At 36.2% G+C, this 26,365-nt stretch overlaps 2 protein-coding genes across 2 annotated transcripts in view; both read left to right on the forward strand.

The window, feature by feature from the left end:
* Positions 1 to 978: 978 nt before the first annotated feature.
* The window catches only part of cplx2 (complexin 2), a 65,196-nt gene continuing 39,809 nt past the window's right edge, over positions 979 to 26,365 (forward strand). Inside the window, exons 1-2 of the mRNA XM_044127116.1 lie at positions 979 to 1,249; positions 1,918 to 2,035. Of these exons, the coding sequence (XP_043983051.1) occupies positions 2,005 to 2,035 (31 nt within the window). The 5' untranslated portion in view covers positions 979 to 1,249; positions 1,918 to 2,004. The remainder of the gene's footprint in view (positions 1,250 to 1,917; positions 2,036 to 26,365) is intronic.
* Positions 20,889 to 23,770, forward strand: LOC122837048. The gene is made up of 2 exons (XM_044127115.1): positions 20,889 to 21,909; positions 23,045 to 23,770. Exons 1-2 carry the CDS (start codon positions 21,070 to 21,072, stop codon positions 23,138 to 23,140), a joined length of 936 nt encoding a protein of 311 aa, XP_043983050.1. The 5' UTR covers positions 20,889 to 21,069; the 3' UTR covers positions 23,141 to 23,770.

Below are 26,365 nucleotides of genomic sequence, written 5' to 3' on the forward strand. Positions count from 1 at the left end.
ATGAGGGTCTTTTTCAAGTGATAGGGGGCCAATTTAAAGGCCTTAAATTACAAAGTCAGATTTATTTTAAAAGTAACATAGTTATGTGATTTTTCAATAAAATTTCATAACACATAATTCTGACTGTGAATTACAGAAAAGTAATTGAAGTTGTATGCCACATACTGGAAAGAAACAATAATAATGGTGTCCTTGCCGATGAAGTGTGCATTTAAAAATAGGAATGGAAGAAATGCATCTTGTTGGGCCTTGGTTAGCTCTAATGTAGGACCTATAAAAGGTTGACCTAAGACTGGGGTCACCTCTCCAGAAAACATTAGAGACCCGACTTATTTAGAGTATTTTTTCTTATATCCCTACATGCTTGTTTTTAGCTGTGACTATACTCATGTACAAAGTACAGAGGCTTATCTAGATATAATGGTGTTTGAATAATGAGGCCTAAATGATGACTTCTTTATTAGTGGTTAATGTTTAAAATCCAAGTCCTCCTTGTTCCTTTTTGTGTCAGAGGGTTGGAGTCCTGAATGCCTCTTTTAGGTGAATCTGAAAAGGTTCCTTTTTTCCAGTCTTGCCCGAGTATGGCACCATGGGATGTAATCTGAATTTAACACCGAATGGTATAAAACAGCACCAACACAGCAGATCTCTTCATTGCAACATTAAAGACACCCAACTGGAACATTGTGTATTTTTTCTTTAGCAGCTCCAGCTGGGAGCGAAACGAATAGACGCACTGAAAAAGCAAGAGACGCCAACATGTTCTCCCACAGTCTGCATTTTAAAGGTGGCCTATAAACCGATTTCATCTTCTCGGTGCAGAAATGAAGCAGGCAGCCTGCCTCCGGGCTGAATAATTGATCTCTCTGTGTCGGTCAGGAGGACGATGGTGGGACGCTTCTCTCTGCATGTGATACGGTCCCATCACGGTGTAAACGGCTGCAAACCACCACCCCCTCCACTCCACTTCACTTCTTCCTCCTCCTCTCCTCTCTCTCTTCCTACGTGTGTTTTTGTGAGTGTGTGTGCAGACGAATCGGAGAGCAGGAGGAAGCACCAAGGACGTCCTTTTTTCTTTTTTTCTTTTTTTTTTTTTTCCCTGAGCCCCTGGAGCCGGAGATGCGAGGGACGAGCAGTCATTAGCCCGCGCCGCTGCCGCCTGCTGCAGGAGAACTTCGCTGGTGTTGCAGCCTGATCCCCGCTCTGTGATCCCCGCTCGCTGAGGTGGACCGTAACCTGCCGGACGGAGGTAAACCGATGTTTGATCCGGCTGCTTCAGCGCTGATAGGCGGCTTTGCATGTGGAGCTATCCGGGTAGCGCTGGTGCTGAAACCACTCTGATCGTACAAGGAAGTGCATGTGTGCTTTTACGCCATCTGTGTGTCTTGCAATGTTGATTTTGTGAGCAAATTTGCAGGATATTTTCTGAATGAATGCATGCACCAGGTAGGATTTTTTAAAAATATATATTTTGCCTGATTAACGTGGTTTAGGAGCAGCTTTTCTTCCCGGAGTGGGATGGCTGTGTCCAGGGTCCCTCCAATGGAAGATGGAAAGTTTTACCACATGATCTTGATAAATACACAGGAGTGGTTTAGTCCACATGCGTGACAACGAACCGTCCTGTGGAGCCTCATTAAAACTCGATTAATTGGGAGTGATAACCCGAACGAAACTTCAACTACATTTTAAATAAGATTAACAATTAGGCCACGATAAGAGCTGATTCAGGATGTTGTTGAATAATTGACCTTTGTGTCCTTCATTTTGCGCAACGAACCAACGCTCACGAAAGCCCAGTTACAATTTTGTTTTTCACTATCCGAGGTCAGAAATATCAATTATGTATTTTTGAAAGGAAAAAAAGTTTCCATCAACTGATAATAAGCATAATTGTTATTTTGTTGTTGCTTTTAGATCTGAAAACACAGGATTCTACTTTTGTGCAACAATTGAATGTAACATCGATCGGACAAGGAAGGCAAGGAAACCAAAGCCATCATCATGAATTTCGTTATGAAACAAGCGTTGGGAGGTAAGTTACAACCTTCTCAAAAGGCATTCATTTCATACATATATGTTGTTTTTGTATATATATATATTATTTTGCCAGTTCTGCTTGATGCATAAGACATTTTTGGCCCCTGAGGCCCCTGAGCTTTCTCCATTGTGCTTGCCGATCCGTTGTGGCCATTCTGTGTTTCATGAAGCAGCTTTATACAGTCGCATCATTACTGCTGTGTGGCGCGTCTGGACTGGACGCCGCAGTGACTCTCGTCCCTCTATGCTGAGTGAACACTTTCCCTCTGAAGGAGGAGGAGGAGACGGGGGGCGTTAATCGAGACAGAATCTAATCTTCAATAATTTCATTCCAGCATTCAGGAATGTGAATGAGTTCCTAATTGCTTGTGCTGCAGCGAGTCCCCGGACGCGAGATTCTCATAACAGATTAATGGATTTTGAAGGAATATAAGCCGCCTGTCCTGTGTGAATATGCGGATGACGCAGTGGAAAGTGAACGGACTTTAAGTGGTTTTCACAAAGGAGCAAAAGTCTCAGCAGGGTGACTGTTTGTTTGGAGAAAATGCAACCCACTTGTCTTCTGAGAAGCCAATCTTCTTTGCTGTTTACCAGGAGTTTAGGCAAAAAAGACTGTAGAAACCTGTTTTTGTTGCATATTACTAATACAAATATTCATACCAAACACGTCAATGTGGTTTGAGCTTTTGTGACAGAACAACAGAAAATGATGCATAAGTTGATTTAAGTAATAAATCTGACAGGGTTGATACTTTTCAGTGAGTGTTTTTGTGGTATGCCCCTGCCAGCTTTTTGCATTTAGAACATTTTATCCATTTTTTTCTGTGACAAATAACTAAAGTTCAGTCAAATTGGATGAAGAGTGTCTGTGAAGATCAATTTTCAAGTCTGTCCACAAGAGTCTTAATTGGCTTTAGGTCAAGACATTGACTGAGTCATTCTAATGAAAATGCTCTTGGATGTAAATCCTATTGTAGCTCTTTCTGTGTTCAAGTTGTATTTCTGCAGAAAGCAAAACATCTCTACCAGGATTGCCTGTATTTCACTCAATTGATACGACCTAGTTCAAGTTCAAGTTTGTTTTTTGCTTTTTAATGGGACAATATGAATGCATGAGAATATAGCTAAGTAGCTAATTTTCACCTCTAGACCCAGTGTCCATCTTCCCGGTCCCTGTTGAAGTAAAGCAGCCCCACAGCATTATACTGCCACTACCATGAAGCACAAAAGCACAATATGATGTGCTTTTTTCCTTTTCTGTAGTGTCTGTAGTGTCTTTTCTGTAGACCAAAAGCTTTTCGTTTCATCTCACAAAAAATAATCTTTGACATGCTTGTGGTAATGTAACAAACTGCACTCAGTGATTTTTATGGTTTTCTTTCATCATTGTCTTTCTTTTTGCTACTTCCCCATAAAACCCAGATTTGTGGAGTTCACAGCTATATGTAGGCATGTCGACAGGTTCACATACCTGAGCTTTAGATCTTTACATCTCCTCCAGAGTTGCTCCTGCTGCTACACACCTGGATTGAATCTATGAGTGATTAACAGGCTTCTGCAGTACTTGATGCCTGCAGAACAGGTAACATTTGGATCAGCTGCTCTGAAATAGGGGCACATCTAAAACATGCAGAGCAGGGGGGCCTGAGGACTGGAATTGAGAAGCACTGGGTTAATCCATCACATAAAATCCCAATGAAATGGGATACAGTTTGTGAAAAATTGGAAAAACAATGAATGTCCTAGAATACTTTTGCAAGGCACTGCAACTGCACCATATTCCAAACTGAAGCCCTTTTCTGTTATTACTCAAAAATAGCTCAAATAACTTGAAATTTTTCTTGTCATGAAAAATTCAGAAAGGGTAAAGCAGCTGTTTTTTGAAACCACAGTTTGATATGGCTTATACACAGGGGCATTTGACGGAGTTTCCCACTGGGCTCTGGAACAGCTAAGAAGCTCCTCAGACTTCTTCTCTGCAGATATGTATTAAATCACAAAAAAATTCACTTCCTTTAGAGCTTAAAAGCTGGTCGTGTATCATACTGGATTAGAAAGAAACTGCATGCACTTGTAATGTCCATACTTTCAACAAGATGCTAAAATAAATCTGGTATTGAAAAGAAATAGCAGTTTTATCCTGTTGTTTGCTTTCAAAAAGATATAACAACCTAATTTTCACAATTACATGACAATTTGAAAAGCCTTTTTTACTGAAATATCTCCTGAATGTTAAGGTTTTCCTTCCTGTTTTCCATTAGTGAATGGTATGCTATTCTCTTGCTTATCTCCAAGGGTTTACACAGCTGTTGTTGACAGGTTTGTGTTAGTGACTCGCAGATAATTATAAAAAAAAAATGTTGTCACCGGCTACAGTGAAAGGAGCTGAAGCTCAATTCAGCTAAGTTGAAGTTGCTGCTGTCTTTGCTTGGCATGCATCATGTTGTTTAACTGCTTGTTGGTTCCTTAGTGGGTTTCCCAGCAGCAGCAGGTGCCCCCCACCAGCCAGATTTCCATCATTAAAGACGAGTCAAAGTCGCTGACTTGTGCACAAAAGAAATTTCACACGTGGGGAAAATCATGCAGCTTTTGTCGAGGTCTTCACCTTCAGAACGATAATTCTTTCCAACCTGGGAAGCAAGTTTTTATGCTACCTTCTTAAGCAGTAATGAGTTTTCGGTGTGTAGTGGATTAGCTGTGGGCTATCATCTAAATTCTTTCTCTCTGTGCACGGCGAGGAGATACTCACACTCCATCTGCTCCAATTTAGACATCTAAATTTTTTTTCTGCATTTTTCATTCAGTGATGATGAGAAAGGTCGACTCAGTACGCATCAAAGAAGCACTCATCTGTTGCCATGACCCCTTCACCTTTGTAGACCAGATGTTTTTGGGCTGTTTACGCTGCATATTTTGCACAAACTTTGTTAGTTAGAGTAAGTTAACTATTTACCATGAAAATCACATCTTTTTCAATTTGGTGCTGCAATCAAGGTGAATGTATCTTCTAATGCATTGGTTCAGTACCTATTATGTTAAAGGCTATGTCTATAATATGAGTCTGGCTATGTTAAAGAATGGTGGTGTTTCTGTTCTTGAGGATTTACATCCTGCAAAACACTTTAAAGATACTTGGACCCTAATTTTACTGTGAATTTAGTTTTACTACAGTAGAGTGATCGGGCCATACTATAATAATAATAATAATAATAATAATAATAATAATAATAATAATAATAATAATAATAATAATAATAATAATAATAACATTTTATTATAGTCATAAAATTACTAGAATAAAGTTGTATGAAAATAAAATCATATTACAAGAAAAAAGTCAGTGTTACAAGAATTAAATTATAACATCAGTCTAATTTTACTGTGATGTTTTTTCCTTTACAACAAATTAACAGAGCTTACTACCATGGAGCATTAGGGCCACACAAAAATGTAAAAAAAAATCACAAATTTACAGGAATAAAGTTAGAAAATTAATAAAGTTATATGAGAATAAAGTCATGTTGCTAGAAAAAAGTCATAATATGAAAAAAATCATAATATTGCAACTGTATTTTCATAATATTATGACTAATATCACATTTTTATTACTTTTTTCTTGAATTATTGCAACTTTATTCTTGTAATTTTGTGACTTTTTTTTGTTAATCAGTATTGTCGTAACACGGTGTCATAAGTTTACACAGTTTGCTGCACCTAAATAAAAATCACAACTATGTTAATGTGAAATAACTGCAGATGCATGACTAAAAATGAGAAGACCTTATTGGCTGCATCGCTCGTGTTAGGAGTTGCTCTTAATGATTGCATCTTGATAAGGAAGGTGCAGTGAAAGGACAGCGGTGTAACTATCAGGGATAATTCCTGCCAGTCAAAGTCATTGAAGTAGTCAGTCTGGTCCAGCTGTCACAGGAGAAAGTAATCTCATTATTAAAAACTCACAGACCCATGATTAATGTAGTTCCTTGTCAGGTTTAATGAATCTTTTCCTCGGTAAAACCTGGGTACAATCTGATCTCGATAAACATCTCAAGCACTTAAACATTACCGGTTTGCACCTGTTTCAAACGAGCAAATCTTGTTTCACTATGAGTAAGTCAATTATTTCTGCTCCAGTTTTTGTCAGAATAAAAACAATCATTAGAAATGTTGTTTTCATAGGAACAACTTTGCAGAGATCCACTGCCTCAAATTCAAACACTTTGCAGTCCTGATCCACCCAGATATTGTTCCCACTTAAGCTCTGGTTTGCTTGAAAACCTTTTATGTGCCAGGAGTTAAAAAAAAGCATTGAATAAAAATGTAAAAAAATTCTATTTAATGTTGTAAATCTATTTATAGCTGAGGCATCTCACCAAAAACATGCAGCAGCATTGTAGAGAAGCTTCAATAATTATTGATTAAGGAGGAATCAATACAATTTCACACTATACTAGCTGTAAAAGTCATCATTTTGCTTCCACTTTAGAAATGTAATGCTTTGTAATGTAACGTTTTGGCTTTGTATGAAAAAAACTGTGAAAAAGTACAACTGATGCGACCCCAAAAGTAGAAAAATTAGATTATTATCTTGAGCAACTACGGCTTTAGGGCAGAAGAAAACTGATATAGAGCCTTTCGTAAATTGGTTTAGGACTTCCTGGACTTTGATCGTAGCTCATCAGTGACATTTAGGGGAATTGCCTCCATGACTACAAACTTAGAAAGGATTATTTATCGATGCAGAGTATGTCTGTGTTTGTTTGAGGACTTCAGAGAATGAGAAAGAAATGGTCGCGCATTAGATTTACAACAAATGACTTCATCCAAAATGATGGTAAATAGTGAGCCACCATCCAGTCCTGTCTTCCCTGTAGTGGAGGACGGAGGAAAATGAGGTGTAGGAGGAGATGAAAAGTGACAAATTGATCTTTAAAATGGGTGTTATATCATCAGCGGTTGAATGCTGAGGTTGTAAAGTCTGGACCAGCAGAGGCTGTAATCGCATTTTAATGGGAGATATTTTCTTTGAGTTTCTCCTTTTCTAACACTCTTTCCACCAAACTCTCTGCCGTTTTTTTCCTCACCTTTCCTCTCCCCTGGGTTGCCACCTCTGTCACTCTTCCTCCTTCCCTCTTACCACACTTCCTTAACTCTGTCTTCTTTCACTTCATCATTCTCCCTCTCTTCCCCTTTGTTTTTCTATCCTTCAGTTTAGCTTTCATTCCCTTTCTTCCCTACCTTGCTCGTTCTACTATTACAGTAAATTTAAAGGTTGAGGCGAGAAGACCTCAATCAGGCAGCCACAGGGGAGGATGCAGTTGTGCGTGCGGTTGTGATTTGGTGTCTGCTTGTGTGTGACAAGAGAAGGATGGAGAGTTGGAAAGAGAGCTGTGTGACAGGATGAGGGACTGCATGGACCTTAGTAGTTGAGTTTACCTGGCATTAGATGATTAATTGTTAGGGTGTGTGTGTGTTGTTTGAGTGATGCAAACACAAATACAGCAAAGCACATATCTCTGGCAGGCTACACACACACACACACACACACAAACTCACAGTACAAAGGCATAAAATTTCAAACTTTCTGACATACAGATAAACAAACCCAAACACACAGACACACGCTGGGAATCACAATCAGTAGGATGCGACAGACCTCCTGCCCAGCTGAAAAGCATCACAACAGTGCAGATATAGCAGCCTGCAGCTGAGCCATGTACACACAACCACTGGGCAAACATATAAACAATCCCTGAAGGAAAGACACTTCACTCTGGGAAATACAAAACACTATTTACTGTAGAAAATATCCAATATCCAAGTTAGGAAAGATGTGAACATACACACTTTCTTTATATGTGAACAAAAAAACTGTTTATTGGGGCTGCATTTAACATTTTATGGATTGTACTACAAGGATCCAGACTTTTTTAGACATATTTACAGTCTTTAAAGCCTAGAATGTTTTATTTCAAGCAATTGTGATTGCAGTCTGAAGAAGCAGGAAATAAAGCTTCTGAGTTTGCATCTGTGACCAAAAAAACAAAGAACCAAATGGAGCAAAGATGGAGAACCATACACTGCAAAAACACAAAACATTACCAAGTATGTTTGTCTAGTTTGTAGTACATATATCTTAGTACACTTGAAATAAGACAAAACTAGCTGACAAGTAACTTTTCAGCAAGAAATATGAGCTTGTTTTAAATCAATAATTTATTAGTATTGTTGGAAAAGTACTAGTTTCACACTTATAATATGGGGAAAATGTTTTGTTCCACTGGCAGATTACTTTGGTTATGATTAGTATTTATTCATATTAGGGAATTACTGAAAAAAATAGGAAAAAACAAGTGTTGCTTGAGTTAAGATGTAATGACTTGTGTGCTTTGATCATTTTCACCTTAATGTATCTTCTGAGCTCATAAGCTAGGAAAATTTAAAACTAATATCATAGTGAATAATTTACAGTTAATTGAAAGACAAATAAATTCATTGTGATTTACTGTGTAACTGAACAGAAATCATAAAAACTGGGGCCCAAGTGACCTTTTGTTTAGATTACAATTTTGACCCAACTGCTTAGAAAGCACAGAGGTGTGATCCACTAGAGTCGAATGTTTGTTTAACTGTGGTGGTGAATGTTTGGCCTGAATTGGGATTTTGATGTCTCTTTTAGAAACAACAAATATTATCTATACCCCAGAATCCATTACTTTCCTCTGATGGATTTCCTGTGAATGGAAAACATGTAGACCATCCAATATCTTGCTGGCCCAGCATGTATTTAGCATTGATTTGTACTCCAGCAATAACCATGCAATCAACAGAAACAGATATTAAACTTTAAGTGGTGTAGGTGCCTGTAAAGGTCACAGAAATCAATCCATATCCATCTCCTATCGGCTCTGCAGTGCAGGGCTCGTTGTTGTATCTTCAGAAAAAATTGAATTCATTAGTTTATACTAACAGCTTTTCAGGCATGAGCTCTAAACCAACTTCAATAAATTTGATTTTGAAACTAAACTAGACCCACAACATATTTGCAATATTTACAACTAATTGCTTCCATCCAAAATGTCTCAGGTCATTAATAAAAAGAATGACTTCTAATTTTAAAACCGTCCATTCTGCAGGAAAATAATCACACTGGAGGACTTTACGACAAGATTTGCTGCTCAACAGCAAAACCGTCTCTTCTGATGAAAAGTTTTTGCATGTTTAATTTTGTTGTAATGTCTGTTTATGAACAAGCCCGGTGGCTTCTGCGAAGGGATTCACGAGCTCATTTGGTGACAAAATGGAGCCTGTCGAACATAAAAGGCCTGGTAGCAGTTTCAGTAGCTGCTGGCACAATTAGTCACACAAATACACATTTGTTAAAGCGCTGTGGGTGTAATGGGTCATGTTTGTGTGTAATAACAAGAGACAGTGTGATGTTAGATCCATGCATTAATTGTGAAGTGCCATGACTAATATTGATAGTGTAACCGTGAAAAAGCAGAGCAGAACTCCCTGTGCTGTGGTTGTGTGGTCACTTAGGAGATAGCACATTATTATCCTCAAGGATTAATTAGGATTAGCTGAAGAACCCTGGAGGATACGTGGCTATATGGAGAGACACAACTCTTGTTTGACCTTTCTAGCAGCCCTGGTGAATGGGGTTGTTTACTTCCTCATTACCAGAATATACAGCTTTTTTATCCATCAAAATCTTGAGCTACTCTTCCAATTTTTTAAATACATTTACGATATGTAAAGAGTAAAACAGAACTGAAAACAAAAAGAATTCTGACTTTATTCTGAAGATTCTGAGTTCAGAAAGTCATAATTTGTTTGTTTATTGCTTCAGTTCATTGTTCTTTGGCTGTTTGCTCACCTGCACTCCGGCAAATCAATATAAAATCAAGACTTAACTCAAATCCCAACCAGTTATGTCTTCAGAATATGTTTTTTGGAGCAGAATTTATGCAAAGGTTTTTCTGCTGCTATCTGCACATGTTGCAAGTAGACCAGCAACATGTGGCAAATCTTATGAGCTTTTACTGTTTAACCAGAAGTTTACATAAAAACAAACTGTAATTTCAGCCTAACAGACGACTCCTGCTGGATTTCATATTAAACTTTTGCACATGACTGAGTAGACAGTGAGCAATTCTGATTGGTTTCTTCACACTTAACTGGCTTGCAACTGAGTTGAAAGAAAATCATAATATTTCACGGAGAATATCATCCCACTTTGAGCCATTTTGAATAAGTGAGCCAAAGAAGAGAAAGCAATGTAATTCTGATAAACTGAGGTGCAGTGATGCCAAGCTCTCTGATTTCTTCTCATTTATTCTGGAGGAACAGATTAAGCTCATGTTGGCTCCAACTATGGCACATCATAGTTTTCACATCTTAACCATCTTTGTATGATATGTTGATCTCTTGAGAGTTTGGCTGATCTGCTACAACCTTTAGAAAGTCTGATTGTGATAAATCTGTTTTCTGACATGCAATATATTTTCAGCTAAGTGACTTAGGAAATCTGATCCATCATATTTTTATGTTTTTCTTGTTTGTGACTTCAGTTTTTAGCTGAGATTGTTAATCTTTAAGTCACGTGACCTAAATTTTAAAATAATGATTGTATTTAAAACATGGGGCATCAAGTTAATGTGTCAACTTTAAGATGAGTCCAGATGTGTCACCACAGTGCCTCCAGTGGAAGAACATAGTATTACATAAATAAAAAGAGAAACATTTGCCTCTGTGGGCAAAAAGATTTCAGACTAAATAAAAAATATATGTTTAAGATTTAAAAATTATAATGAAGCTCATGAAAAAACTGTGACTTTATTTAAAACATTCTTACAATCCCATACTGCATTCAGTCACAGAAACAATTGAGAACAGAACAGGAAGAGAAAAAATTAATCTTCAGCTCCACCTCTCACTTTGAAGACCATTTTCTCTCTTGTTTAAGATTGTATTCAAAAAGTAAAATGTCTTTTTACTTTTTTGACTATTACCCAAAAACATAAAATATAAAACTAATTCTTTTTTATCCTTATAAACAAATTGCCAAATTACACAAATCCTTTGCACAACTTTCATCTAAACTGGTTACAATTCTTTATGAGAGTAATATTTTTTAACAGATGAATACATCACTGCGTCCTCTTCAACTTCCCCTCAGACAGAAAACATCAGTAGTCATTTGGTTCTTGTCTCTTTAACGCAAAGCAGAATGGGTTGGATAAAGACACTAAATTATTCACATTTTTATAAGCTACTTTCAGATTGTGCCAACATTCATAAGATTCATATTCCTCATTTTTATAATAAGTCAATCAGATCTGAAGCTTCATGATTTTCTAATAAGATTTAGACTTGATCTATGAATAGAAGACCAGGCTCATTTTTTATCTAATTTAAATATGTACAGTGGTTTGATGGTGCAAAGCTTGATATAAACCTTAAAAGCCTTCAAATCTTCCAATACAACAAAAGTAATGATCTTAATTAGACTTTTAATAAAATAATTGGTAAAAAAAAATAAAAAAAAATGGAGTGGATGCTAAAGAGCCAACTCTTTCTCCCCTCATTCCTTTGGGAGTACTGATATTGCAGACTAAGTGTTTTAATCAATTTGGGATTCTGATAAATTGGATGAACTGAGTCACACTTTTGCTCTCAACGTTTCCCTCTGATGGTCCATCACGCCTGAATTTGACTAGAAAAGGACACATTTCAGTATTAAAACACTGATGACTTGCCAGAATTTGCAGGGAAGTGTTCTGGCATTGAAGTGATCCATCATTTTCCATTTTATTACAGTTTTAAGGACTCACAATATGAAAAAGACAAATTAAATTTGATAAAAGACAGAAGCTATGAAGTCAGATGAGATTACTGCATACATTTTCTTTAATATCTACTAAGTTATTTTAATTAAGTTAATATAAAAACACTTGAGACTGGGGTGGAGGTTCAGAACAACAACCTTAAAACCTTCAGTCAGAGCTACTATTAGATTGTTTAATTGGTCTAGTCAAAGTCTACACCTAAATCCAGCCTATGGCAAGACTTGAAAATGGCTTTTTGCATGTTTTTCATACAGACTGAGCTTGAGCTGCTTTACAAAGTAGAAAGAACAACAATTTCAGTCTGCAGCGAACAGAAGATGCATGTTTGCATCGTCATGCCTTTTAGATTTTTAATTGTAAGAAAACAAAAACTGTATGTCATTTTGCGTTCTTTTGAAGCTTTTCTTTATGCAGTTTACATAAAAATACAATTTATGTAAAACTTTTGTGCTATGATAAATAAAAGTTCAAAGGATGTGATGATTTTCACTAAGAACTATAACCAACTGCAAAATATATTTATTTTTGCTTCACTTTTGATGTTCTATTTTTGGTATTAACAAACTAATTAACAGAACATTTCATTCAGCTTCAACTAACTAAAAATGTTGCATTAAAAACCATTTAAAAAAAGAGGAATAAAGCATTGTTTTAATTTAGTAACTGTATCTCATCAGAACTGAAAAATCTAACATGGGAAATAAATTTCCCCTCTGCAGTATTTTTATGAACGAAACACGAGGATGTGAGACAGGGTTAGGAGAAAAGCTGTTGAAATGTTTCAGTTTTCAGTGAGAAGATAAACTCCATCTGTTATGCAGCATCAGCCAACTATAACATTACGACCAGAAGCCTCAATCTCACTGAAACCATTACAGACATAGAATGGCAACATTAGCAAAAACTGGTTCGAATGATACATCACTGTGGTGTGTATGTCTGTGTGTTTGAGTTGGTTTCCATGGATACCCTCAGATTTGGGTTGGTATTTGTAGAGCTCTGAGGCTTTATGGCAGAAGTGTCCAAAGGTCATTGGTGGCCCCATAAATTTGTATCATTTGTTTGCATCTTAAACAAATGATGGAACTTTGTTTATTAAACATTTTATTTCTAATCAGGGTGAAATTTTTACTTATAACTGAAATTACAACACAATATATTAATCTTTTTAAAACCAAGCTTTTATAAGTAGAACCATGTGACTTTTACTGAAAAATTAACTTTGCTGATTTTGCTTGGCTGAAGCTGATTTGCTGCACCCAATCAGCTTTTATTTACTTTGTTAAATTGTAAAGTGATATTAATTTAATGTATTTCATTAACTTGTTTAACTATTTAGCCCATGACTACTTTTGACTCAACAATTTTGGCCCACATAACAAAACTTTTGGAAACCAAACATCAGACAACAGAAAAGATGCAATAGAATATACTTTATTGTCTCTTAGGGGAAATAAAAGTATATAATAAAATATCAAATAATAAAATATTAAAGCTCTTTATAAGTACTTTCTGGCAAAAATGTTTAAGGTAGCGGCAAAATGTCAACTTTCAGGTTTTTCTTGTAATTTGTCAAAAGGAGTTGAGGAGGTTTCTCCCTTTACCTGTCGATGTTTGAAATGTTTCAACATATATTGTGTGATTGTCTATGACACTCCAATCATATTTTAAACAACATATTTTAACTCCATTACTTACTTTTTCTTTAAAAGCTACAGAAGAGAGAAGTTCAAAGCGGTTCAAATGACTCTTTGAAGACAGCTGAGGCTGATGTTTTTACTTGCCACCACAGTCCAGTAACTCAGCCCTGAAGGTCTTCAAGTCACACTCATGGTGTCATCTGTGTGGTGATCAGGTAGCAAATGACAGGGACCGACCCGGAGGATTTTGGAAAACTTAAGTTACGGTCCACAGACACAGCTTTTATAATGAAACAAGACTCAAGTCTCAACAATAAAGGTATTTTTTGCAGTAATACACTCAGCTCGCTGACTTCACATGAACAAGGCAAGACTACAGTGACATTTTCAACAAACTCAAAATCTTTTTTTTCACAGCTAGACTAAATGTTTCCTGACTGAATTTAAATAGTTTTGTAATTTTGTGGGTTATTTCAATTTATGTTTGACAAAATCCCCAAAAATAGCAATGAAAATACCCTTTGTTGTGTTTTCACACATGTATAATAAAACACTCTCTGTAATGACTTAAATAATGTGAAGAAAAGTGATGTTTTCATTTGCATATTTGATGCAAATCATTCTGCAGGTCTCTGGATTGTTAGCTGCTGTTTCTAAGAAAATAATTTTTATTGCCTCTTCCTTCATTATTGAATAAAATACTTTATAAATCTTCTTTGCATAAACTGAAATTAGATAAAGAATCTTAGATATCACTAATTTTGATTTAAGTTTATGTTATTCATTAGTTGTTTGTCTTGCAGTCGTAACAGCATCTCAACTTTTGGTTAAATTATAAATTTCGCACTTCAGATTACAGTTGAAAATGAAGCGTGAAACTACTATATACACCCTTTTAAAATGAGTTATGTACTTTGGAAATTTTTAAAAACATTTGGGGATGCAGTATGGAACAGATCTACTATATTAAAAGAGAAGGTTTAGGCAAGTAAAACACAAAATAGACTTATTAAAAAATGTCAGTAGTTGCTTGAAATCTTGTTGAAATTCACAAGTTTTGTCAAGTTATTTTCAACACCAATTTCTGAATCAACCTCTACACTCTTTTTGTGCTGTAAAGCTAAATCTTATAATGACAATAAATTGACATTTTCCTGTCTGTGGGGGTTTTTTGCCCTTCAACAGCATGCCGCAGGCAAACAGTCCAACTGCTGCCGAGGTAATCCCCATGTGGCAGAGGTGCCTGTCGATCAAATCTTTTCACCAAATGTCCCTGAGGTATTCACTGTGCAGAAGCGTTTTTGAACTGACTTGAAAGGAATGTGCAAAATAAGGTGGGACACACACCTGCTCTGGACAAAGCAAAAGCCCAAACGCTCTCTCTTTGACTGACAACTTGCTTTTGTAGTTCAGTGGTTTCCATCAGTGAGCAGACTGATTTCATAAAATGTTAAATGTTCCTGTGCTTTTTAGCATCAACCAGGTTTTCTTGTGTGATTGATGGGCAAGTCTAGTGAAGCTGATCTAAAGTTTAAACACAAGAAGCTGTAAGAGAAAAAAAGTCGAAGGTCGGCGGACCAGAAAAGCCACAACAAAGTTTAACTTTTGTGGCAATAAAGCAACTTCCAGAAGTCCACAACTCTTTGAATGTGTTCAGCACAAAGGCTGGCAATGGGTTGGAATTAAACTAAAAAAAGGCAAAACCGCTTTTTAGTTTTTGCATGAACACAAAAATATGGATTTAGTGGATGCATAGAGGACAGCCCCAAGCAAAACTGTATGCAAAGAGCAAAAACATGTTTTTTTTGTGTGTTTATTTTGTATTAATTATGACTCTAATATGTCTTGGTTTTAACATCATCACATCATAACCAGAGTGTATTAGTGATTGATGGGCCAATTTCTTTATTTTTGGATATTGGATATTGAAACTAAACAAGTGAATGAGTAAATAAGTAAATAAAAGTGCAATCAGCACCACTCAAAAGAGAACCAATTATGAAACATTTTGGATGTTTTTAAACTTCCATTTTTGTCTCAACTGCAGTTAAAAATAGCCTAAGAACTTAAAAAAATAAAAATATGTTGTGTGAACTGGTAAAATAAGAACTGATAAAAAATTAAATAAAATGTTCTTAAAGTGGAATATTTTCCCTCTGAGTTTGCTGTCAGCATGACAAATTAACATATGCAAACGTATATAAACCCACAAGCAACAAGTGAATAATAATAATAATAAATCACATTTTTATAGCACTTTTGTCAAGAGAACAAATCACCCTCTCATCCCTGCAGACAAATAAGTCTCTCTGAAGTTAAACCTGCATGCACCTTGATTTTTTTACTTCATTGTGCTAATTACTTCTCTTAATCTGCTGCCGGGACGGAGTTTGGGATTTGGAAACACCTGCATTGTCAAGAGACTCTTTCTGCATGACAGTCACTGAGGCTTACTATGATTCAGCATTTGACCTACAAAGTGGTTAATGGTTTACACTCTGGCTGCATGATGCCTTAACCACACGCTGCTGTGAGGAGGATGGCCAGAGAGCATATTAGAGCCCATTTTGATAGGGAGTTGCATGTGCAGCTCTGTTATGTGAATCACCATAATTCAAATGTCACCTGGATTTTTTTCCTTAGATGGGTTTCTTTTGAGTAAATACGCTCCCTGGCAGAGTTTGAAGTAAATTTTTTAAAGCTGGAATCGTTAGAGCATGATTTTTTTGCATTAATTCAAATGTCTTTGTTCGTTCAGTTAATTTTTTTGATGGATGGTATTGTAGTTTTGTAGTCTTGTAGTTTGCTGGCTGGCTTTAGAGAGATCAATATCAGGAATCTAACAATACCAGATGGCATGCTGCCAGGCTGCTCCGGGCAGCTGGGTGGGTGGGATTAGAGAGAACAGTGTCCATGTTAAAAAATTATTGTGTTAAAGCAATCTCATTTTTCAGATAATAGCTGAGATTTGAGCACAAAAGAACAAGAAAGATGGTGTATCTAGAATGTTAACTCCAAAATTACATGATAACAAAGAGTTTTGCTTAAAAAACACTGACTCAGTGCACAAATATTACTTTAATTTAGTGTGTGGCTGCTTTTCCTCAAGCTATTATAGTGTTCTACATAAAAAAGATTAGATTGTATTTTAAAAAAGATATTTATTATGCAGTATTTGAAGTTCAGAAGTAAATCAATGCTGGAGTGGCCCTCGCAGACCATTAGCGCTTCTCACAAAACCTTGGATAATTAATGAGATTAAAAAAGCAAGCATGCATCCCCCATTATTAGTGACCCAAGAGAAGCTAATGGATGTCATGGTTGTGGAGCCATTTGCTTTCAGGTGACATGAGTCACCATCCCAGACAAATAAAAGATGATGCTGAATTTAATGTTGCATCCTTATCTGATGTTTGGCCACTGCAAATCATGATCCCTTCAGAGTGAAAGTTCAGAGAAGAAACATCCTAATGGCATGAATATTTTAAACTTTTTAGTGTTGTCTTTTTTCACATCATCTGTAAAGAACACTGTTTTTATACATCTCAGCTTTAACACATCTGATTTAAACACCTGTTGTCTTTTTTATTCGGTACCATTCTCGTACCCCTAAAAGTTGCTGCTGTTCTTGTAGTAAAAGGTAGTTCTACAAATATTCACCAAAACTTTATGAATATGTACATGATTCCTTTATCTTCATACTGATGTATTACAAAGAGATATTCTGATAAAATACATTTTGAAGCTGTAAGTTTAAACATATGAAAAGGTTTTAGGGATATGAATCATTTTGCAAAGACAGCAATAGCTGAGTGAAGCAGTCTTGCATTGAAAAATATTGTAAATGTAGCATGCATATGGATACATCAGCCTTCTACTATTAACACAGCATGTGGTTTGCATTTGAACATTTTCAGAAAGCTCTGACTTTGCATGTAGATGAAAAGCAGGGAGACATTCTGTCAGGCAGCCCAGCAGCATGCAGGACTTTATGCAGAGGTCAGCAGCTGTTTACTTGGCAAACCCACCTGAGCTGGCAGTCACTGCGTTCTGAACAGAGGGCAGAAGGAATCAAAGGATTCAGTGATGTGTCCTGATGAGATTCCCAAAGGATCATGATGCAACCAACCTCAAACCTACTTAAAATTCATTGACTTGGTTTATAAGTTGAGTTTGTGTTAGGAACCTGAACAGTTGAAATCATGCCTATCATAACAAAATGTGTGTGTGTGTGTGTGAACTTTGACCCAGTTTCAATTTTAGAAAAAGCAAAATAATTCAAACTTGTTCACCAAATTCATGGAAGTTGTGTGCTATAAATTATTCCACCTTGTAAAATGATTGCATGCATCATTGAAACCATGAAATTACCAGGAAATGTAGACCTATGATGACGGTATGTAAACTTCTGATGAGCACTGATGCATACATAAACTAAAACTGAAAACACAAATTAGTCTAAAACACGTATGTGTACAGAGACTCAGAGAGCAGCACATTAGTGACACAAATACACCCCCCAGATGGGCTCCCTCTCCACCTCTGCAGTAACTGCGATCAGAGGAAATGAGTCATCTGTGTGGCCTGAATGTTTTCACCTACATTATGCAATATCTCTGTGCCGACTTCCACGGTCCATTTATTACCGATTTAACATCAAACGGCAATATTTAGCTTGGGTCAGAAGAATTGAGGAGAGAGAAAATGGAGCACATCTGCCATGAAATCAGAGCTCAATGAGAACACAAAGATCTAAAACACAAGTGGTAATCTGTTGAACTATTTCCAAAAGGCTCTTGTTCACTAAACAGTGTTTACAGAACAAGAGTATATTAAGTTACGCTTAGATATTAGTTTGGATTCATTTTTGTTTGGGAGATGTGTCTTTATGAGCATCACACAGATACTGTGCATATCCCTGTGCAAAGAATTTACTGTTAACCCAATCCAAAAGGCATTAAATAAATAAATAAATAAATAAATAAATAAATAAATAAATAAATAAATAAATAAATAAATAAATAAATAAATAAATAAATAAATAAATAAATGCAGTTAACCAAGCAAATGTGTCTCTGACCAAAAGCAATTTAATAAATGTATTTTTGTTTCTTTAAATTAAAATGAAAGAATTTAAAGGCAGTTGATTAATTGAGAATGAGAATCCTCCAACTCACAAAATGCATTATCAAAGATAATTTTCTTAAACAGCACAAAGTAAACTACAAAAGGACAACCTAAATCAATCGTATAAGATCATTTAAGAACAGTATAATAATTAGGTGACAGATTATTTTTAACTATAGAAAACACTTTATGTGAGACTTTTGCAAAAAGTTGTCTTTTAGGCACAAATTTTATTAAATGTACACCCAGCCCTGAACTAAAAAAAAGATATAAATGAATAAAAAATAAGCTATACACTGCAAAAACAAAATTTTACCAGAGATTTTTCTTTTTATTATCTGGTTTCTGGTTCAAATGTTTTAGTCCACTTGAAATAAGACTGAGATAATTAACAACTAACTAACTAAGAGCTTGTTTTAATTCAACAATTCCTTGAATATTGATGAAAACCTACTTGTTGCATCGGCAGATCTAAGACATTTTTTCCATGTTATAAGTTAAATATTCTGTCATTGGAACAAAAACTTTTTCATCCATATTAAGAAATTATTTACTTAAAACAAGCTCCTGTATCTTGCTGAAAAGTTTCTTGCAAGTTAGTTTTGTCTTATTTCAAATGTACTAAGATATTTGCACCAGAAACTAGATTAGAAATACTTGGTAAGAGCTTTAGTGTTTTTGAAGTGTGCTGAAAGCAAATCTTTTGTCTTGAATTATCAAATATCAATAAACAATGTACAGCTACAATCTAATATGAATATAGATAAACCTGTGCCTGTAAAAATTTTTTTCTTTCTTAATACTTTTTAATCTTATTAGGTGATTTTATAAATCTAAGTTCACTTCTGTATTTTAGCTTTTCTAATGCTGCGAATTTCATGCAAATATTGTTGCTGATTATGTAAAGGAACTTCTGTTGCCCAAAATAACCACTGTGACGTGATCTGATCTTAGATTATCACTAATCATTTTCCACTTGGCTAACCAGTCCGGCATGCTGTGTTTTCGCTGCCCAGTGAGAACAATGTGTCGCTCTCTGGCGACGACGAAAAGTAACAGCTGACCTTCACTGCACCCTCTTGAGGAGAGTCCAAACTGGCCGCCCTCTTCCGTATGTTATCTTGGCATTACATCTCTATCCGAGGCTGTCGCTATTCAATCATGAGTAAACTCATAGAAGAATATGAGTGAGTTTCCTTGAGTTCTGCTGTGAATTTATCAACATGCACACACAGAGGAACCCATGAGAAATAAACAAACAGGCCTGTCATTTATCTATGCTGCAAACTGAGCTGCTGTAGGTCCATTAAACTTTATCACCCCATTTTTTTTTTTTGAGGTCTCATAAATCCAAGCACCTCTTGGAAGAGCACAAAAAAATAGTCCCTGCAGATTTGGGTATCTTCACCTGGCATATGGGAATTTATTGGGAGATGCTTAGTGGTGCTGATGTGTATCTGAACGCGACAGAGCGCTGACTCTGTTTGATAAACAGCACAAGGTTCAGCTGAGAGCCTGCGGATCAAAGAGACACCGCCGAACGCCCACCGAGGTTTCAGTCAAGGCTGCTGCTTTCATCCGAGAAGCTGTGGTCAGATTTTCAACCTGAAAGCAGAGTTGTTATGAAGCTACTTATCTCAAGTCTCCTGATGGAACAAAATATCAATGTCAAAAAAATACTCATCAAGCTGAAAATAATGACCACATTTCAGCCACAGCAAGAGAAATCTACAGAAAAAGAGGTTTACACAAAAACAAAATCTTACCAAGCATTTTGAGCTTGTGTCTTATGCAAATGTCTTAGTACACTTAAAATAAGACAAAACTAGCTTATAGGTAATTTTTCAGCAAAATATAGGAGCTTGCTTTGAGTCAATAAATTTAAAATTGATTTTTTTACAAAGTACTAGTGCAACTATCAGATTATTACTGGAAAAACATTCTTGCTATAAGTAATTTTTTTTCAATATTAAGTAATTGTTTTACTTAATATTTGATAATTGATAAATTATTCCAAACATGAAATCCTTTTTTAAGACCATACATAAGAGTGACAATTAAATCAATAATCTTTACTTCAGGTTGAAGTTCTAAAAATCTATTCAATTATATTAGTTGTCACTTTTTTGCCATCATGTTTTTGAGTAGACAATTTTCATTTTTCTGAGTGTATACATACACTCCAGTAGATCTTTTTTTTCATCTGGTATATTTTTCTTTCTCTTACGGAGCCCCCTAGGGGACATGGAGATTTTTTTTTTTTTTGCGTTCCCTCGCAATACTTTTGCGTTACCTCGCAATACTTTTGCGTTACCTCGCAAAACTTTTGCGTTCCCTCGCAAAAACTTTTGCGTTACCTCGCAAAAGTTTTTGCGTTCCCTCATAAAAAGGCGTTCCGGAAGCAGACGACAATGGAGCAGACAGTACACTCGTGTGTGAGTTTTGTCGATTTTTATTTTGAAATTGGCCTTCAATATAAGGAAATTCAGTCTCTGCTTGCCAAAAAGCACGGGTGTCACATCAGTGTGCGACATTTAAAAAGAATACTTAGTGCAAGAGGGCACACTCGTCGCAACTATTATGCCGACTTGGCAAGTCTGGTGGAATTCGTCAGGAGAGAACTTCAGTCCTCTGGTCAGCTTCACGGATATCGTTGGATGTATGCTAAATGCAGGCAACATGGACTTCGTGTAAGAAAGGAGGATGTTCGTCTGATCATGAGGGAATTAGATCCAGCCGGAGTGTCCTCAAGGCAAGCCAGACGCCTTCAAAGAAGAAATTACTTCTCAAAAGGTCCGAACTTCATTTGGCACATTGACTCTTATGATAAACTGAAGCCATTTGGCTTTTGTATTAACGGAAGCATAGATGGATTTTCACGAAAGATTATCTGGCTCAATGCATACACCACAAATAGTGATCCCAAGTTGATAGGAGGATATTACTCTGAAGCAGTAAAGCGTTTGGGAGGGTGTCCGAGAGTTGTTAGAGGGGATCTAGGTACAGAAAATGTTTATGTCAGAGACTTCCAGAGATTCCTCATTCCCACTCAGCCCAACGACCTTCTTGAAAGTTACCTCGAAGGAGCAAGCACTGCAAATCAAAGGATTGAATATTGGTGGCGCTTTCTGCGTACGGAGTGTATGGAGTTCTGGCTGTCCTTGTTTGCTGACATCAGAGACAATGGATTCTTCGATGGGGAATTTCTGGACAAAAGCATTCTACAGTTTTGCTGCATGGGACTCATACAGGTGAGTTAATTGAATCAAATGTAATATTTATATGATGGATAAGAGATGACGTAGGGAAGGAAGTCAGAAAGGCATGAACATTAAAATCAGCATTAATGGTATCTGGGCAAGGTGCCACTGGTTATTTGTGGCATTCACTGTCTAGTATTCTGTTCGTACAAAACTTGAATGTCAGGCGCACGCTCAATTTCGTCACCTAGGTGCATACTTTCATCACATCATTAACTTTCTACTGAAAATGGAAACAATGCACGACGAGCGCACACCCATAAACAAAAGCGATCTTTTTTCTACAAAGAGGAGTAAATGTCTCTGAGTTTATCTGTAGTAAATTATGATATGAAATAAAGCGGTTCTCTAGCTGTTCTATCGTGGTCGCTGTTCACGCATCTGTGGTGCTGAAAATGCACTGGTTACTTTTTCTACCTTAATGTCATAACATGAAAGAGCAGGTAGAACCGTGAGATTTTACACTATAACTGCAACAAAGAATCATTTTGACAGTTGCTTTTAAACCTCTAATATAATTAAGATACAATAAATTGGCTATTTTTTTTAAACCAAAAGTGAACTATTTTTGACTCAGTAGTAGGCGTTTAAATAGGCATCAAGTTTCTAACTGTATCAAGTCAAACTATAAGATGCCAAAGTCATTTTTACAATTAATACGTCTAAAAAACGTATCTCTATAACAACCAACTGTATGAATGACAGTTCTAAACAGAAAGTCTGAAATTACGCAAATAAACATTAAATAGCAATTATGATGTATATATATATAAAAAAAAGTCAGTAATATTTGCAATGTTTATAAGAAAATTTCTAATTTGTGGCCAACACAGTTCACCTCTCTTCTCCTGGTGCAAGTCCTGCACAAAGCTTTGAGGACAGGGTAGCTGTCTCATTGAGAGATTGTGAGCCTTCACCATAAATCAAATTACTTAAAATATTGCTCCAATTACAATTAAATTTACCTCCAAAATGCAATAATCTTCCTCCACATTACTTCATTGCTACATTAACAAAAAATACACCAAATAAGGACCAACTATTAAGGACAATGACTATGCCAAATCCTTTTTTCCAGCTTAGGTTACCAAAAGTGAACTCAATTTTTCTGTTTTATTTGTTGCAGGATGAGCTGGATGACACAGCACAAGTATGGAACACACACGGCATCAGGCCATCCAAAAACTTGCAGGTTCCCAGCGGTCGGCCCAATGTTATGTAAGCTCTACCTGAACTGTACAGTACTATAGACTTCCTCACTCCTGTTCAAGTTGAACATATTCAACTGTGTAGAGATGCATGCACCTTTCGGCAGACCATACCATGTGATTCATCTGTGTATGACATTTGCAATATTTTAATGGCAGAGTATGGTCTGATGACACCATCAGATCCATATGATTCTGTGAAACTGTACATGTTACTGAGAGATGCCATTAGAGCATTACTATGAGTATTAACTGGAAAGAGCCTGCTATGTTAATAGGGTTCCAAATGTCTTAAAGTAAGCTGGTTGTGTTCCATCATCAGATATCAACATGCATTCTAATTGTTAAACTTAAAAATCAGACACTTTTGTCTTTCTAATTTATTGAAGCAGAAAACTAAATTGTCCTGAGAACATTTCTCCATTTAAGAAGTCCTGATGTGTTGGATTTGTTTTGCAAAATACAGAAGTAACAGTTAAATTACGTTTCACAGCTGTGGATAAATCAAATTACTAAGTCTTGAAAATACAGTTCATAATTTACATAAAGCACTGGAAACAAATTGCATCATTGTGTAAACATTTATTGTCAACATTCACTGGAAATTCAAACATGTAAAAAAAATAAAAACTTTGCAAGACAAATGTTACAAATATTTCTTCATTTGTAAGAACAGCTTAACATTTTGGCCCTTCCAATAGAGCAAAAAACAGGAAAAAAAAATCCACAGAAAGGTCACTAGAAAATCGAAGTTGGCTGATGTTACAAACCTTCTGAATTTTGTTGTGTTTTAAGTATTATTCTTTTTACTTCATTGCATTATCCAACCATCTAAATAAACTTTCTGAATTTCTAAACCTACTTCAATAAAGAGAAAAATACAGCAACTGTACTGCTCAAGTATTAGCAGGAACCTTTAGATAAAATTGTCAAAATTACAAGAAAACTGAAAATGGTTTGTTCTTCAATTTAATTCCTGAACATTGGATCTTTAACATTGGATTGCTTTAGAACATTTTAAAAGCAACACATCTTTTTAACCATTGTTAGCATCTTATGTCGTCAACATTGTGCATACCAACAGAAAAGAAAGGGTAAAGAATGAATTTATCAAACTCTGAATTTGGTTGTATTGCAACCATTTTTCTGTAAACACCTGGCCTATTAAAACATTTAAAAATTTAAGTTGAGTGTCAGAACTTTATTAAAACAAATGTGAAAGCCAACTACTGGTCTATTTGCAACAGGAGGTTATTACAATTCTGGAAATTATACAAAATTGGAAATTTACCCTTTGGTTTTCCATGCCAACAAACCTTTTGACATTGTAGAGCTTTTAAGCCTTGAAAGTAGAATACCACTAACAATCACACAGCTTCATGAACATGGTGTATGACAATACAGAATGATGGTGTTTATTTTAGCAAAGATGTCAAGTACCTTTTAAAGCTTAAATAATATCCATCAACATGAAATTGCTTGCCAAGATACTGTCAAACTCTGCTCTAAATTCCAGATAGGAACTGTAAGTGTAAGGCACATCAATGATTGCTCCACATGTGTGTGCAACAGGTCTTCTCCCAAAACCCGTTTCAGCATTAAATGTCACCTTAATTTCTTCTGTGCATAAAACAGAGGACCCTGTGCAAAATCGCAAGAATTTCTCTAGTTTGCGCTGATCTGCATTCCTAATGTACCTTTGCAGGTAAGTGAATGTTGTCTGCTCTTTCTGTGATAGGGACAAAGCCTCTGTTTGCAGCATGTCAACTACTTTTTTGTTTGTTGCTTTTTTGGACTTGTATAAATGAAGGACATCAGCTGGATGAGACAGATTTAATGCAATGTCTTTGAAAATTTCATTAAAGCAATCTATGATATACTTTGGTTCTTGTAATATGACTTTATGAGCCATGACTTGTATTGCTTGATATTTTCCGACATGGAATGCTGTGAGCCCCATCTGTGAAAAAGATCCAACAAATTGTCCTCCTCATCCTCTTCCAGTACACCATTGAGAGCATTCTCAATGGTACTTCGCTCGCTCTCCGACAAATACTTAGAAAAGGAGGACATCAAAACTTCTTCTTCTACTGCTTGAAGACCAAGTACAGAGGCAATGAATGCCTTGGACAACCTGACTGGAAATACACCATGATCAATGAGTCCTTTTGCCCAAATTGCCTAGTGCATACCACCTCTCTTTCGAAAAGTCTGGTCTGAGTTTTGGCACCCTCTCCTCCTCCCCTTCACAGAGCTCCAAGAACTGCTCCCAGAAAGCTGTATACACATCTCTTGACACTCCACTGTTGTCCACAGCCATTTCATTATTAAATTCCATTTTCAATTCTAATTCCATTACGCTTTTGTCCATGAACAAATTAAGAAGGTCATCTATGACCATGGCACGCCGGACATGTGCATACCTTGGTTCTTTGGGATGTACTACACCTCCAGTAGAAGACGGTAATGCATCATTTTCTGTTGAAGGGATCATGTGTAATACAGCTGTTTGTGGAGCCTGGAACATAACATGAACAACAGTACATTTTAGTTGTCATATTCTTCATAACATAACCAAGAGTTCTAAAAGAAATAGGATATTATAATTTTAAAAAAAATCTTTTGTTTCATTACACAAAGAACTCTAAATTTTATGGAAGGTTGTCAAAACAAAATGAAAAGCCTTATAAAACTAATTTAGGAACTTCGTGACATTACATAAGTGTAATCTTATTTTTATTAAAGCAAACAAATCATATACAGAAGCAAATGAAACCTTAACACAAAACACTTACTTCTGAAAAGTTTCCAGCTTCCATCTCAGGATGACCGTCTATCATGGGAAGCGTAGAAGCAAGCTCACCATCATCATCATCTGACCTTGACCCTATTTGAACTACTCCAGAATCCTCCGTCTCATCCAGACCATTAATGCTGTTGAAGTTAGCTATCACTGTTTCGGTTTCTTGCATTACCACTGGGTTTTCCATATTATCAATTCCATAGAAATACTCAGTTTCCTGGTTTGAAGGACCAGGTGTTGAATGCAAGGCAGGATGTAAAAGTTCCACATCGTCATCAATGACATACACAGGATCATGACCTTCAGTTCCATCTGGTAAAGCTCTGTGTTGTGGACTCAGCGATGCTTCATCTGTGATAAGGTACTGGCTTGAGTGCCCCGCTTCCCCTGATGTATAGCCTTGCAAAGACTTCATTGAAGTTAATGGCTCAGCAGA

The sequence above is a fragment of the Gambusia affinis genome, linkage group LG09 (assembly GCF_019740435.1).
Source record: "Gambusia affinis linkage group LG09, SWU_Gaff_1.0, whole genome shotgun sequence".
NCBI lineage: Eukaryota > Metazoa > Chordata > Actinopteri > Cyprinodontiformes > Poeciliidae > Gambusia > Gambusia affinis.

Excerpts from the sequence above, each read along its gene's own strand:
- LOC122837048 (XM_044127115.1), top strand. The coding sequence starts at position 21,070 with ATGGAGCAGACAGTACACTCGTGTGTGAGTTTTGTCGATTTTTATTTT. Across the intron at positions 21,910-23,044 it reads GCTGCATGGGACTCATACAG|GATGAGCTGGATGACACAGC; the intron begins GTGAGTTAATTG and ends TATTTGTTGCAG.